We start from the raw sequence: 16,136 nt of genomic DNA, 5'->3' as shown, positions 1-16,136 counted from the left end.
TATAAATTCAGGTAAATTTATTTCCCAGTGGCATTTCATTTTAGAATATAAATTATCTCTTCAAACAACAAGTAAAAAGCACAGACAACACTTGTCCATAGTATTCTCCAGGCAAGAGTACTGGAATGGATTGCCATTTCCTTCTCCAGGAAATCTTCATGATCCAGGGATTACACCCGAATTTACTGCATCTCCTGCATTGGCAGGAAAGCCATGAAGCCTGTTAGAATTTGAGATGCCATCAAGGGGTGTCCTGGAGGAGACCTTAAAGTGTGGATGTAGTTTCTGAATTCAATAGTGACTCGTCTCAACAAATAGTGTCAGGTTACAGTGATGAGAATAATGCCAGTGACTATTAACTATGTTAAGTATAGCTTTGTTTTTTTTTTCAATTTTTAAAAATTAAATATACAGAAAGGGTTTTTTTTAATATATATGGGCATGGACTTATTACTTGATGTATTGCATTTTAGTATTTTGTCAGATTTATCTTGTGTGTTATTTTTTTCAAAGAAGCAACAAGTTCAGTCAATTTAGGAGCTGCTTGCACACCCAGTTCCCTTGCACCTCCGCTGGAGGCATTTAATATTGTGAAGTGTCATGCATGCGCATGATTCATGGCTCATTCCCTATCTCTATCAGTCTATCGATCTGTCTGTCTATCTGCTACCAAGTACCATCTCCTATCTATACACTCACAGGCATGAACATTCACACAGTTTGTATATTGTACACTTTTGAATGTTTAATAACAATTGTTATCCTATTATATTTATTTGCAAATAGATTTAACTTCTAAATATCATTTTTAATCTGTGTAGAATTTCTTTGAAAACATTTTTAACATCTTTTTAAACTCCAAACCACAAGTTAGAATCTAAATTTCCCTATACAAATTGCTAGGATATACATTTTGTTATACAAACATTTGTACACATATTCTGGAGTTTATAAAAAATAGAATTAAAACCTACAGGTGTATTGGCTATTACTAAACTGCTCTCCAAGGTGATTGTACTAATTTTTACTTTCACTGCTTCCGTTTAGTCACTAAGCTGTATCCAACTCTTTGTGACCCCATGGTCTGTAGCCTGCCAGGGTCCTCCATTCCCAAGCATGAATCCTAGAGTGGGTTGCCATTTCCTTCTCCAGGGGTTCTTCCCAGCCAAGGGACTGAACCCATGTCTCCTGCGTTGTCAGATTCTTTAGCACTGAGCCGCCTGGGAAGCCCGTACAGTCAAAACTATGTACAGATGTGAGAGTTGGACCATAAAGAAGGCTGAGCACCAGAGAATTAATGCTTTCAAATTATGGTGCTGGTGCTCTCTCTTCCTGAGAGTTCCTTGGACTGTAAGAAGATCAAACCAGTCAATCCTGAAGGAAATCAACCCTGACTATTCATTAAAAGGACTGCTACTGAAGCTGAAGCTCCAATACTTTGGCCACCTGATGCAAAGAGCCAACTCATTGAAAAAGACTCTGATGCTGGGAAAGATTGGGGGCAAAAGGAGAAATGGGGCCACAGAGGATGAGATGGTTGCATGGCATCACTGACTCAATGGACATGAATTTGAACAAACTCTGGGAGATATGAAGGACAGGGAAGCCTGGAGTGCTGCAGTCCAGAAGGTCCCAAAGAACTGGACGACTTAGGGACTAAACAACAGTACTTTTACTAGTGTTCAATTCCCTGTATCGATTCAATGTTGCATATACTAATAGTAGTGGGAACTATTTTCTTTTTTTAATTACTGCCATTTTATAAGTAACATTTTCATTTCAAGTATTATGTATTAACAGCATATATATCTTAAATTATTTTGGTTGGCTATTGCTTCTTTTATTGTTATTATTTTTATGAGGAACTGTATCTGTTGCTTTATTTGGAGTTCTTTGTCTCCTTTGGAACTAAATAGCTGTATATTGTACAGTTAGACTCCAACTTAATCAAAAGCTAAGAGTAGTCTGTATTTGTAGGTGCTAATTCATATCATAACTTTTTTGCTTTTTTTTGTTTCATTTAGGGTCTTCTGGTCAAAGTCCTCTGCTAGTGGTCTTGAGTGGAAACCATACTGAACAATCAAATTTTACAAGCAAGAGTAATCAGTTATATCTCCGCTGGTCCACTGACCATGCAACCAGTAAAAAAGGATTCAAGATTCGTTATTCAGGTCAGTAAGTGAAGTTAAGGTTTAATAGTAAAGTGTTAATATAAAGGTTCTGCATTAAATTTTAAAAATTAAAGTTTTATACTATAAACCTAATTTCTAAAAATGAATTTGTAACTTCAATAGAAATAATTTGATGAAATCACTCAGTGATATCTATAAACTGTGTTAGGAAAAATAAACTATCTGTTGATTAATATTAATAAATATTTTTGCTAGCATCATAACCCATTGAATTGCATGCCACAGAAAGCAGAGTTTCTTTCCCCCAAAATAAAATAATATAATTTAATATAAATATATAATAATATCCCCTGGAGAAGGAAATGGCAACCCACTCCAGTATTCTTGCCTGGAGAATGCCATGGACAGAGGAGCTTGGTGGGCTATAGTCCACGGGGTCGCAAAGAGTCGGACACGACTGAGCGACTTCACACTCACACATATAATAATATAAACAAAACATATTTTAGTTTTAAAGTATGTTTAAAAGCTAAGGAGATAAACAGGACAGGAGGATATAATTGTATTGCATTTAATTTTATAAGTAATAATAACATGATTAGTAGCATGTCTTTTTACTGATTATATGTTTATATGTCTGTTTATGTGAGATACTATATATATAAATATATACACACACATGTAACCATGTACAAATTAAATGTTTACATATATATTTCCTTATCAACATTTAAAGGACTTTGTTTTTTCCCCATATAGTTCATTTATTTTCTGTCAGTAGTTTTTTATATTAATTAAATCAGTTAATATACTTCTGAAACATTAGATCCTCTCAATGTGGCTAGCCCTACAAAAGCTGTAGACAGACGATCTAAAATCCTCATATTTTCATTACTAAGCAAAATATCTAACCTTTTCTCAGTGTTACTACAATATCCATGCTAACAACTGAGGTCCATTTCCCAAGAGAGACAGATGCCCACTCTATGCATTTTTATGGACCAGTGTAACTCCCAGGGGTTGCTTATTCCAAGTCTGTTGTGCATTGTCAGTGAAGGGCAACATCCTGTGGACAGAGAAAGGTGTTAGTAGTTTTAAGAATATTTTTGCTGTCTCTGATTGGTAGGTATCATGAAATGATGAAAAGCATTGAAAAAGCATTCGTGTTTTGAAATGTCTGTTGATGGAAAGACAGAGAATCTGAAATTCCCTCGTGTTTCCTTTACAAAGTCTAATAAAACATGCCTAGATCTTTGTTTTCCCCTTTCACTAAAGTAGCCATTCAAAAAGTTTATCAGCAAAGAGTTCACAGTTGAAATCCCTTCATTGGAATGGGTATTGAGATCATTAGGACAATGATTGTATTTTTGTTCATCAAATTCCTTGTTCTGGAAAAGAAATACTCAAGCCTGTAGAATTGTTTGAATTTATTTCTAATGAGCAAAAATGGATATTGCAGGGGTAATCATGGTGAACATAATTTATCTTGTTTTATCTGTGGCAAATTACTTAATAGCCTGGTGGTGTGACTACACCTTGAATTCTGTCACTCAAAGGATATTTTCATTCATTATAGAACAAGATGATTCTCTTTGTTGGGAAATCAAGAAAAAGAAGAATTTAAAGTGAAGGCTATAAACTGTTGTTTTGTGAGTGGACGTATCTATGTATCTCTCTATAGATATGGATACAGATAGATCTTTGAACAGCTTTTCAGTTAAAATTCGATGGTGGTTCAATGACCACTGCTAGGAGTCCATCACCAGCAGTTTTAGAGCAGTGATCCCTGGACTGTAGTACGTGGGCCAGGGAGCTACAGCCCATAATATGACCACGTATTGCACCACAAATCCTTGCCTTACGCATGTCAACTATTGGTCATTGGGTGTAAGAACCATATAACTGATCTACATAATTGACAAACAAAACACAGCAACAACAAAAGCAAGTGCTTGTACGTCATGGTTCAAGTCAATTCAATAAACTGCTAAGTGATTGATGAGGTAGTAACGGTCATTCACTATTAAATCAAGGGTGTGCATGTGTGCTAAGTTGCTTCAGTCATGTCTGGTTCTTTGCGACCCCTGGATGTAGCCCACTAGGCTCCTCTGTCCATGAGATTCTCAAGGCAAGAATATGGAGTGGGTTGCCATGCCCTTCTCCAGGGGATCTTCCTGACCCAGTGATTGAACCCACATTTCTTAAGTCCCCTGGCTTGGCAAGTGGGTTCTTTACTACAAGCGCCACCTGGTAAACCCGTTAAATCAAGTACCTGGAAGTTAATGATAAGTTGTGGGCTTCCCTGTGGCTCAGCTGGTAAAGGATCAGCCCGCAATGCAGGAGATCTGGTTTTGATCCCTGGGTTGGGAAGATTCCTTGGAAAAGGGAAAGGCTATCCACTGCAGTGTTCTGGCCTAGAGAATTCCATAGACTGTATTGTCCATGGGGTCACAAAGAGCTGAACACAACTGAGTGACTTTCACTTTCGGTGTTGGGAGAGTCAGAACTACAGAATGGGTGTTGTAAATACACCCAGACCCCAGCAGAGCCAGCTGCACCCATGTCTTCCATCCCCGATACCTCCTTGACTGCCACCCTCCATTACCTGCTCTTCCAAGGCAGCACCAGCAGAGTGCAACGGTTTGACCCTGGTCCTTTTAATTCTTAGCATGGCCAGAAATCAAACAGGCAGGACCCTGTGTTCTAATCTTCGCCTGTTTTCTGCACCATGTTTCCTTGGGCTTCCCAGGTGTGCTAGGGGTAAAGAACCCATCTGCCAATGTAGGAAGCTTAAGAGATGTGGTTTTGATCCCTGGGTTGGGAAGAACCCCTGGAGAAGGAAATGAGAACCCACTCCAGTATTCTTGCCTGGATGATTCCACTGACAGAGGGGCCTGGCAGGCTACAGTCCATGGGATCTCACAGAGTCAGACATGACTGAGTGACTTAGCATTCTCACCATGTCTTCCTGCTTGGGCCTCTCTGTATCTTGTTCTAGATGAGTTAGAAAAGAACTAATGATGATAGAAGGAACTGTCAGTGGGAAAGGAAACAGTTATTGGACCCTATCAGTTCACTCCCTCAGTCATTTCCAACTCTCTGCGACCTCATGGACTACAGCACGCCAGGCCTCCCTGTTCGTCACAGCTCCCGGAGTTTACTCAAACTCATGTCCATTGAGTCGGTGATGCCATCTAACTACCTCATCCTCTGTCATCGCCTTCTCCTCCTGCCTTCAATCTTTCCAGCATCATGGTCTTTTCAAATGAGTCAGCTCTTTGCATCAGGTGACCAAAATATTGGAGGTTCAGCTTCAACCATCAGTCCTTCCAATGAACACCCAGGACTGATCTTTAGGATGGACTGGTTGGATTTCCTTGCAGTCCAAGGGACTCTCAAGAGTCTTCTCCAGCACCACAGTTCAAAAGCATCAATTCTTCGGTGCTCAGCTTTCTTTTATAGTCCAACTCTCACATCCATACATGACTACTGGAAAAACCATAGATTTGACTAGATGGACCTTTGTTGGTGAAGTAATGTCTCTGTTTTCTAATATGCTATCTAGGTTGGTCATAGATTTTCTTCCAAGGATCAAGCGTCTTTTAATTTCATGGCGGCAGTCAGCATTTGCAGTGATTTTGGAGCCCCTAAAAGTAAAGTTTCTCACTGTTTCCATTGTTTCCCCACCTATTTGCCATGATGGGACTGGATGCCATGATCTTAGTTTTCTGAATATTGAGTTTTAAGGCAACTTTTTCACACCCCTCTTTCTCTTTCATCAAGAGGCTCTTTAGTTCTTCACTTTCTACCATATGGGTGGTGTCATCTGCACATCTGAGGTTATTGATATTTCTCCTGGAAATCTTGATTCCAGCTTATGCTTCATCCAGTCCAAGATTTCACATGATGTACTCTGCATATAAGTTAAATAAGCAGGGTGACAATATACAGCCTTGACATAGTCCTTTCCCGATTTGGAACTAGTCTGTTGTTCCATGTCCAGTTCTAACTGTTGCTTTTTGACCTGCATATGGAAATCTCAGGAGGCAGGTAAGGTGGTCTGGTATTCCCATCACTTGAAGAATTTTCCAGTTTGTTGTAATCCATGTAGTCAAAGGCTTTGGTCTAGTCAATAAAGCAGAAGTAGATGTTTTTCTGGAACTCTTGCTTTTCTGATGATCCAACAGATGTTGGCAATTTGTTCTCTGGTTCCTCTGCCTTTTCTGAATCCAGCTTGAACATTTGGATGTTCACAGTTCACATACTGTTGAAGCCTGGCTTGGAGAATTTTGAGCATTACTTTGCTAGCATGTGAGATGAATGCAATTGTGCTGTAGTTTGAGCATTCTTTGGCATTGCTTTTCTTTGGGATTGGAATGAAAACTGACCTTTTCCCGTCCTGTGGCCACTGCTGAGTTTTCCAAATTTGCTGAAATATTTAGTGCCACACTTTCACAGCATCATCTTTTAGGATTTGAAATAGCTCAACTGGAATTCCATCATCTCCACTAGCTTTTTTTGTAGTCATGCTTCCTAAGGTCCACTCGACTTCTCTTTCCAGGATGTCTGGCTCTAGCTGAGTGATCACATTATCATGGTTATCTGGGTCATGAAGATCTTTTTTGTTTAATTCTGTGTATTCTTGCCACCTCTTCTTAATATCTTCTGCATCTGTTAGGTCCATACAATTTCTGTCCTTTATTGTGCCCATCTTTGCATGAAATGCTCCCTTGGTATCTCTCATTTTCTTGAAGAAAGAAAATAAGGTTCTGTTGTACCCTATAGAGTTAGACAATTATCCTGCTGTTCCTCTCTCTTAACAGACTGAACTGTGACAAAAACCCACCCCAAGAACCATGTAGTCCCACTGCCCCTTCAGGAGCATTTCAGACTTTATCTCTAAACTTGGCCAGGGTCTAGAGTCTGCTTGGTCTTCCTAGTTTTTATTATTATTTTAATTTCTTGACACAATAATTCTCAGTAGTTGGTAGCTGAGGTGCCTGAGTATACTCATACCTTCCCTAAACCAAATATTTTTGTTCACTCAAAACTTAAAATAGATAGTCTCAAACAATTGAACATAGAAAATGCCATGACCAGTAGGACACGAGTTTCTTCTAAGGGTTAGTGGATTTTACATTAATAAAAATGAGTGTGTTAAAAAAAAAAAGAAAGAAAGAAAGAAAGAAACAGCACTTCAGAAGACCCTCTGGCTGAGACTATTCTCTGAGGATACATCTCACAGAAGCATGGTTGACAACCTAGCCAGACACACAGACATCACTTCTCAGCAATGCTCTGATGTGAAGTCTTCAGAAGGTTCCTTCTGAATTTATTTCTAAGGAAAAGTTTGGCATTAAGCCTTCAGACCTGTGTGTGTGTACTTTCAATGTGGAACCCCCACAGGGGAGTGGGACATTTAAAACCTCTCCTTTAAAAGGACCCTGGCTTTCCAGGACTTCACAGCTTTCTTTAGTTTAGGTTTTATTCATCTAAAGGAGGTTCATAGGATTTTATGCTGTGGTGAAACTGGCCTTGAAAGAGTAAACTGAGTTTCTTTATCTAAAAGTGTAAATAAGATGCAGAGCCTTTTAGCCACTGAAAGGTTAGATTCTGTGTAGGTAAGACTGATTTTCACAACTCCTGTCTTTAATTTTTGAAAACCTCCCTGCAAATGCAATGATTAAAGCTATTGAAACATGGTCATCAAAAAAGATGTTCACAACCCAGATAATCATGATGGTGTGATTATCACTCACCTAGAGCCAGACATCCTAGAATGTGAAGTCAAGTGGGCCTTAGAAAGCATCACTATGAAAAAAGCTAGTGGAGGTGATGGAATTCCAGTTGAGCTATTTCAAGTCCTGAAACATGATGCTGTTGAAAGTGCTGCACTCAATATGCCAGCAAATTTGGAAAACTCAGCACTGGCCACAGGACTGGAAAAGGTCAGTTTTCATTCCAATCCCAAAGAAACGCAATGCCAAAGAATGCTCAAACAACTGCACAATTACACTCATCTCACACGCTAGTAAAGTAATGCTCAAAATTCTCCAAGCCAGGCTTCAGCAATATGTGATCCGCGAACTTCCAGATGTTCAAGCTGGATTTAGAAAAGGCAGAGGAACCAGAGATCAAACTGCCAACATCCACTGGATCACGGAAAAAGCAAGAGAGTTCCAGGAAAACATCTATTTCTGCTTTATTGACTATGCCAAAGCCTTTGACTGTGTGGATCACAATAAACTGTGGAAAATTTGAAAGAGATGGCAATACCTGACCACCTGACCTGCCTCTTGAGAAATCTGTATGCAGGTCAGGAAGCAACAGTTAGAGCTGGACATGGAACAACAGACTGGTTCCAAATAGGGAAAGGAGTACGTCAAGGCTGTATATTGTCACCTTGCTTATTTAACTCATATGCAGAGTACATCATGAGAAACGCTGGACTGGAAGAAGCACAACCTGGGATCAAGATTGCTGGGAGAAATATCAATAACCTCAGATATGCAGATGACACCACCCTTATGGCAGAAAGTGAAGAGGAACTAAAAAGCCTCTTGATGAAAGTGAAAGTGGAGAATGAAAAAGTTGGCTTAAAGCTCAACATTCAGAAAACGAAGATCATGGCATCTGGTCCCATCACTTCCTGGAAAATAGATGGGGAAACCGTGGAAACAGTGGCAGACTTTATTTTTCTGGGCTCCAAAATCACTGCAAAAGGTGACTGCAGCCATGAAATTAAAAGACACTTACTCCTTGGAAGAAAAGTTATGACCAACCTAGATAGCATGTTGAAGAGCATAGACATTACTTTGCCAACTAAGGTCCGTCTAGTCAAGGCTATGGTTTTTCCTGTGGTCATGTATGGATGTGAGAGTTGGACTGTGAAGAAAGCTGAGCACTGAAGAATTGATGCTTTTGAACTGTGGTGTTGAAGAAGGCTCTTAAGAGTCCCTTGGACTGCAAGGAGATCCAACCAGTCCATTCTGAAGGAGATCAGCCCTGGGATTTCTTTGGAAGGAATGATGCTAAAGCTGAAACTCCAGTACTTTGGCCACCTCATGCGAAGAGTTGACTCATTGGAAAAGACTCTGATGCTGGGAGGGATTAGGGGCAGGAGGAGAAGGGGACGACAGAGGATGAGACAGCTGGATGGCATCACTGACTTGATGGACGTGAGTTTGAGTGAACTCTGGGAGTTGGTGATGGACAGGGAGGCCTGGCATGCTGTGATTCATGGGGTCGCAAAGAGTCGGACACAACTCAGCGACTGAACTGAACTGAACTGAACGTGGTCATCAACATAAAGTAGTGCATTTTCTTCAAAGATGGTATTCAAATCCCACATGTTAAAAAGAGGCTACCTCATGATACAATTCTCAGGATTCATTAAACAGCAAGGAAAAAATTAATGGCCTTGATTGTAAGATATTATATTCTTAAATTTTCTCCATTTTAATGGTACTTTTTTTTTTTTTTGGTCAGAAATTCAAAATTCCACCACCACATTGATTAATAGTTGTAAGTAATATAAACTTCAAACTCAAGAGACTTGACCCTTGGGTCTAGATTTCTTGGATTTTTAAAAAATGATAACTTTTACATTTTTTTGGATTATTTATCTTTTTATTATCTATTGGAATATAACCCATTAACAATACTGTGACCATTTCAGGTGCAAAGCAGAGTGACTCAGCTATACATTTTTTTTTTTTTGATTGATTGTTTTAGACTTTTTTTTTTTTGAAGTTTCGGATCACAGCCAAATGGATAGGAAGTTCCAGAGATTTTCCCTATACTCCTTGGTTTCTGTCTCCTTGTTCACATCTTCAACAGAGGCTACATTTGTTAACCTGCACTGACACGTCATTATCACCCAAGGTCCATAGTTCACACTGGGTTCACTCTTGGTATTGAACATCCTGTGGATATGGACAAATGTAAATTGACATTAACCCACCATTGTGGATTCATGTAGCGTATTTTCCCTGCTGAAAAATCCTTTGAGCTCCACTGTCCTTCCCCCAGCAGCCTCTGGAAACCACTAATCTTTCTACCTCTTCCAGAGTTTTACCTTTTCTAGAATGTCATAAGGTTGGAATCATGCAGTATGTACCCTTTTTGGGCTGGTTTCTTTCACTTAATCATATGCAATTAAGGCTCCTCCATGGCTTTTGACAGATCATTTATTTTTAGCCTTGAATAATATTGCATTGTCTGGATGGACCACAGTTGGTTTATTCATTTACCTACTGAAGGGCACCTTGGTTGCTTCTGAGTTTTGGCAACTCTGAATAATGCTGCTATGAACATCTGGGCATAGGTTTCTGCATGGACATAAGCTTTTAGCTCCTTTGGGTAACTACAAGGAGCATGATTGCTGGATCGTGTGATAAGAGTGTGTGTAGTTTTGCAAGAAACTGCCACACTGTCTTCCAGGGTGGCTGCACCATTTTGGATCCCCATCAGCAATGAATGAGTGTTCCTTTTGCACCACTCCCTTGCATCCACAACTGCAACAGTTTTGTACTTGAAGATGCTTTTAGTAAAGTTTCTGTATCAGTGCTGATTTCCCACTATTTTAACAATAAGAGACTCTCTTTCATTTATATGTCTCTTACCAAGCAAACTGCAGCGTTTATTTGTTTGTTTATGTATGTGTGTTTGTGTGCCCACAGCACCTTACTGCAGCTTGACCCACACCGTGAAGAATGGTGGTGTTTTAAACAGGACTGCGGGAGAAGCTGGAAGTAAAGTGCAGTACTTCTGCAAACCTGGGTATCGGATGATTGGCCATAGCAATGCCACCTGCAGACGGAATCCAGTTGGCATGTATCAGTGGGATTCCCTTGCTCCACTCTGCCAGGGTAAGAAATGTGTTTTTCATTGAGTCCAAACTTGAGTTCACTTTATTGCTCTTATTTTAATCACAACTTACTGGAGCTGTGATTATGGATTAAAAGGTAAGGGAAAATTGAATGTGAGTTCATAAAAACAAATTAAACTTTCTACTGCCCGTGCAAACACTTCTAACATTTGCACTAGGCTTGATTGAGCTTTATAGCCTGAATTCATAGGATGGTTTGAACACACTCAGTAGATACTGTGTAAAGTTATCTTAATACTTGACTTATATTTTGTTTTGAAATTAAAAACTGTGTTATCCAACTTAGAGTTTTCTTGACAGTTGTATAAATTTTAAAAAATCAATTACTGAAGCTCATTTGCCCTTCTCTTAGATTAAAAACTCATACTTTGAGCCACACACTGCATATTTCATTTTCTTTTGGTCACTTAAAGCTAGGACTTGTTAGAGTTGATTTCAATATCTCATGCCTTTTGCCCCATTTTATCTTCCATATGCATAAAAATCATATTTCCAAATAAGACATTTTAATTTTAATTGAAGACTTTGAAGTCATGAAATTTTCACAGTTTTATCTTATCAAAATGTATATGCATAATGAAATATATTGGTCTTTGATAACTAATTACATTTTATGAATGGAACCTCATATGGATTTCCTTGTTTCCAGCTTTCATTAGATATTAGACTTTCTAGTGTCGCTTTCTGAGACAATAATAGATATTTATCACAATGTTGTATGTCTCTTTAACCACAAGAAGTGAATCAGACACCTAGCCTGCATCATTTATGTTTTACCTCCAGAAATTCTTCTTTAATGTAAGATAAACATAAGATCCAATGAGCTTGTTTCATTAGGAATGATTTTTCTTTTCCAAGAAGAGTTCTTTTTCTTTCAAAAGAAGAAATGATTCTCATTTTCTTTAAATGTTTCATTACTGTCTGCCTATGAAGGAGGATTATTGCTCAGAGAACAGCCCTGTGGGCTACCTGTCCTTGGCACCAGGATCAGAATGCCCATAACATAAGCCATGACCTAAATAGGAGACTGAACCAGGAAAAGGGCTGAGAACAGAATTGACAAGGGTTCCCAAACTCTGACCTCTAGGGGCTGAGTCCCTGGATAGGACCCTGAATGGACTTGAAAACTGGAATCAAACTAATAAATAAGTGGACAAATACCCCTGTGTGGCAGTAGGAACCCACTTTTAATATCCATTTATTTATACATTTAATATATATTTAATATTGCAATATATCATTTAACATTTCAGTTGTCTTCTGGAGGTGGTACAGTTTTTTCTCAATGGTTTGAACATCATGCCTTTTATTCTGACAGAGGGACAAACACAACTTACACATTTCCTACCTGCAATAGGATGTTGGCTTTTAGTTACAATTTTTAAAATGTGCAAAATAATATTTTGAAATGTTTGCTAAAAATGCACCTTTTAGTAACTGAGGGAGGTGTAAATCCACGGGTCAGTGTCAGGTCTTTTCAGGCCCCAGTGCTAGCTTCATGACGGTGAAGGTGCTGCCCAAGGACCCCCAGCAGGATACCTGTCCAGGCAGCATTCGATCAGTAATTTGAATGGGGAGAAATGTGCACATTAATGACTTTCTAAGATAGGCATTTGAGAATGATTTTCTTTTTCCATTGAAGATGATATATCTTCTGACAGAATCTTCTTTACTCTCCTTTTCATAGACTTTTTACTGGTGGCATCTTAGAAGCACAGAATTTTAATAGAAAAACATCACCTGTTAGGCAGTGCATCCTAATCTCCCTATGTCTGGTTCCTGCTATGTAAAACAGGATCTTTGTTTTGACAATCCGTCTATTTCTGTATGCTGGCTGCACGCGGTCTCCGTTGCTTTGTGCCGGCTCTCTCTGGGTGTAGCGAGCGGGGACTACTATCTAGTTCCAGTGCTCGGGCTTCTCATTGTGATGGCTTCTCTTGCTGTGGATGGAGCACAGGCTCTAGAGCTTGCGGGCTTCAGTAGTTTTGACACGTGGGTTTAGTTGCCCCTCAGCATGTGATCCAACCAGTGCCCCCTGCATTGCAATGAGAATTCTTATCTGCCCGACCACCAGGGAAGCTCTCAGAATCATTGAGACAGTTCAAGTGCTAGGACAGTCCTGGGCAGGACCCAGCAAACAGGCACCTACACTGTCCCTCGCCTGTGAGTGAGAACATGCAACCAGCCAGATGGGTGTGTCGTTGCAGAGAACCTCAGCCTGCTTTTCTTCCTTTCCTTGACCTTTTAAATTACTTCTCTCAGAAAACCTGTTATTGGTTTTTATGCTCCTTGATAAAGCAGGGCATATCTGCTGCCCTTCAGGCTTCATTTCCTGCCTTCAAGCAAGAGGCTCCGCCAGGCAGCTGTTTCCCTTATCAATACTCTCATCTTATTCATCTTGGAAGGAAGCTAAATTAGAACTGAAATTTTCTGTATTATCTCAAAGATCCAGTTAAACTGGTGCCTCACAGGGCTCGGCTTTCAGGTCCCCATGTTACAAGGAGAGGAACTCTTTATCACAAAGCCATGATTCCGAGAGCCCTTGTGAGCCAAGCCCTGGTTTGGACTTGATGTTGTGGGTTGTTTATGCTTTGCTTGTGTTCTGCAAGTGATGAAGCAAAAGGATAGCGATCATTCTCACAAATGATATTAAGCTTCTGTTCATATAGTCCAGACTTTAAGATGGAAAGATACTGTTGCCTGAGCTCTGCTAATGTGCGTTAATGTAAAGGGTGTGGGCAGAATGAGAGACGGGTGGGCAGGCAGGGTGGTTCCTGTGTGTCTGCTGTGAGCCAGATGGTCATCTTCATATATTCTTCGTTTAAAAATGTTTCCCAAACCTTTTGAAATACAAAAGCCATTTTTAGCTGGCACACAGTACAGAAACCAGCCACAGGCTGCTTCTGCCCTGTGGGGAGGTCTGCTGACCTCTGACCCACGTAATGTGCCAGGATCAGATCACAACACAAGGGTAATTCAGCCAGTGTCAGATATCATCTATAGTCTTCAAATTACATCTTAAGCATTTTACAAAAGAAATATCATGTGATGGAATCTGGAGTGTTTATTCACCAAGTTAAATGATGCATTTTCTCCATCTATGCTTGGCACATACATCACTGAGCTCTATGTTTCCTGTCTGTGTCTGGAACATGGTGGATAACACACACAGTAGTGTGTGCAAATGGACATGAAGGGTAATTTAGTGTAATAGCAATAGTGAGATGAAGCCCTTGATCTTCCTGGGCAAGGAACTGTGCAAAGTTTGCAGAGTCCTCATTTATTTCTAAGAGAATACAGAGTCCTATCGAAAAGAGTAGCTAACAGATCAGCTGTGTGCACTCCAGTCAAGGGCAGCCCCGTGACATTGCACAGAAAGTGTATACTCAGAGCACGCAGCCAGACACAGAGAACTCACAGTGTTCCCAAAAGGCCGCAGAAGGGCCTGGCGTTTCCCGTTCTTCTGGAGGGAAGAGTCCACACTGAACATTAGAAGTGTCACTTAGTTCCTCCAGCTTCTGTCCCCAGGCTCTTGGTTTTTATTGACTGGAACTTTATTTCTTTGTTCCCAAGAAATGGCTCTTTTCTTTTTAAACGTTCACACCTTGCCTTCTTATGACTCCTCCTACAATCCTTCAAGAATAGAGAGTGGGATCAGCTACTTTCTGCAGTGTCCAGTGAGCAGTGGCTTTGCCCCTCAGTGACTGGCCCGGCAGCTGCACGTGCCAGGCCACAGCCTGTCCTGGTCATCGGTCATTTGTCTATTGACCACTGGGTCCCCTCCTTTCTGGAGCTCTTCTCTTTGTTTAGATGATTGTTTTTGTTTTCCTTCCTTGGGCTGTGATGTGCTAACTATTTTTAAGAGCTCTAGAGCAGCTAAAGATGCTTCTCAACTGAATCCTGAATTCCTGCATTGTCCATTTCAGAACCACCAGTGTTCTTAAGTGAAGTTGCCCATCTTTTTGTGGTAATGTCTGTACATACCAGTCATGATGTTCCTCTGTCTGCCCTCCTTCTCAGAAACACTAGCCTTTATCCCTCAAGACAAATAGGAAGTTGCTTCTTATGGTAGTAAAGCCTCTTTGTAAAGGGCCTGACATCACACCCAACCACAGAAAGCAAATAAATGCTGTGACGCCCTCCTGGCCTAGAGGTGATTCCAGCCTATTATCTCCTATTTTACCGCTATTTGCTGTCTCAGCCTCCACCCAGGATTAATGGCGTATGGTGTGCTGGCTGAGAGTCACTTGAGATGTTGCTTGGAATTTCGGAAATCACACAGAAGCAGAGAATGGACTGGGGGACAGTGTCAGAAGGAGAGAGTAGGATGGATTGAGAATGTAGCCTTGGCTTATACACACTACCATGTATGTGTGAAATAGATAACTAGCGGGAAGCTGCTCTATAACATGAGGAGCCCAGCCTGGCCCTCTGTGACGGCCTAGAGGGCTGGGGTGGGATGAGAGGATCAAGAGGGAGGATATATATATATATATATATATATAATTATGGCTGATTTGCCTTGATGTATGACAGAGACTACCGCAGCACTGTGAAGCAAATATCCTCCAATTAAAATCAAAACACAGAATTTGGAAAATCAGTGAAGACAAAGGAAATAAAAAAAGGTGGGAGGGAGTGTCCAGAAATATCATTAATGCTCAAATTCAGCATGGCATTTTTATTAGTTTGGCCAAAATTCAGTAAAAACCTTGAACTTTTTGCCCAACCCAATATTTTCAGAATTATATTTTTTAAATATATTTCTAACCGATTGATTTATCCATCCATTTATCACTGGTGATTGGACACTGGAAATAAAAAGATATGATATACTTAAATGTGATTGCAGCCAGGAAGTTAAAACATGTTTGCTCCTTGGAAGTAAAGCTATGACAAACCTAGACAGTGTATTAAAAAGCAGAGACATCACTTTGCCAACAAAGGTCCGTATAGTCAAAGCTTTAGTTTTTTCAGTAGTCATGTATGGATATGAGCGTTGGACCATAAAGAAAGCTGAGCACCAAAGAACTGAAGCTTGTGAACTGTGGGGTTGGAGAACAATCTTGAGAGTCCCTAGGACAGCAAGGAGATCAAACCAGTCAATCTTAAAG

The 16,136-nt window shown here is 40.1% G+C and overlaps 1 protein-coding gene across 1 annotated transcript in view; it reads left to right on the top strand.

The window, feature by feature from the left end:
• Window positions 1-16,136, top strand: part of CSMD1 (CUB and Sushi multiple domains 1) — a 2,070,567-nt gene that overhangs the window by 1,924,792 nt on the left and 129,639 nt on the right. Inside the window, exons 48-49 of the mRNA XM_042241416.1 lie at window positions 2,025-2,171; window positions 10,814-11,002. Coding sequence (XP_042097350.1) covers window positions 2,025-2,171; window positions 10,814-11,002 — 336 coding nt within the window. The remainder of the gene's footprint in view (window positions 1-2,024; window positions 2,172-10,813; window positions 11,003-16,136) is intronic.

The sequence above is a fragment of the Ovis aries genome, chromosome 26 (assembly GCF_016772045.2).
Source record: "Ovis aries strain OAR_USU_Benz2616 breed Rambouillet chromosome 26, ARS-UI_Ramb_v3.0, whole genome shotgun sequence".
Lineage (NCBI taxonomy): Eukaryota > Metazoa > Chordata > Mammalia > Artiodactyla > Bovidae > Ovis > Ovis aries.
Note: the sequence above shows the minus strand (reverse complement) of the source record. Positions and strands in the feature narration are given on the sequence as shown.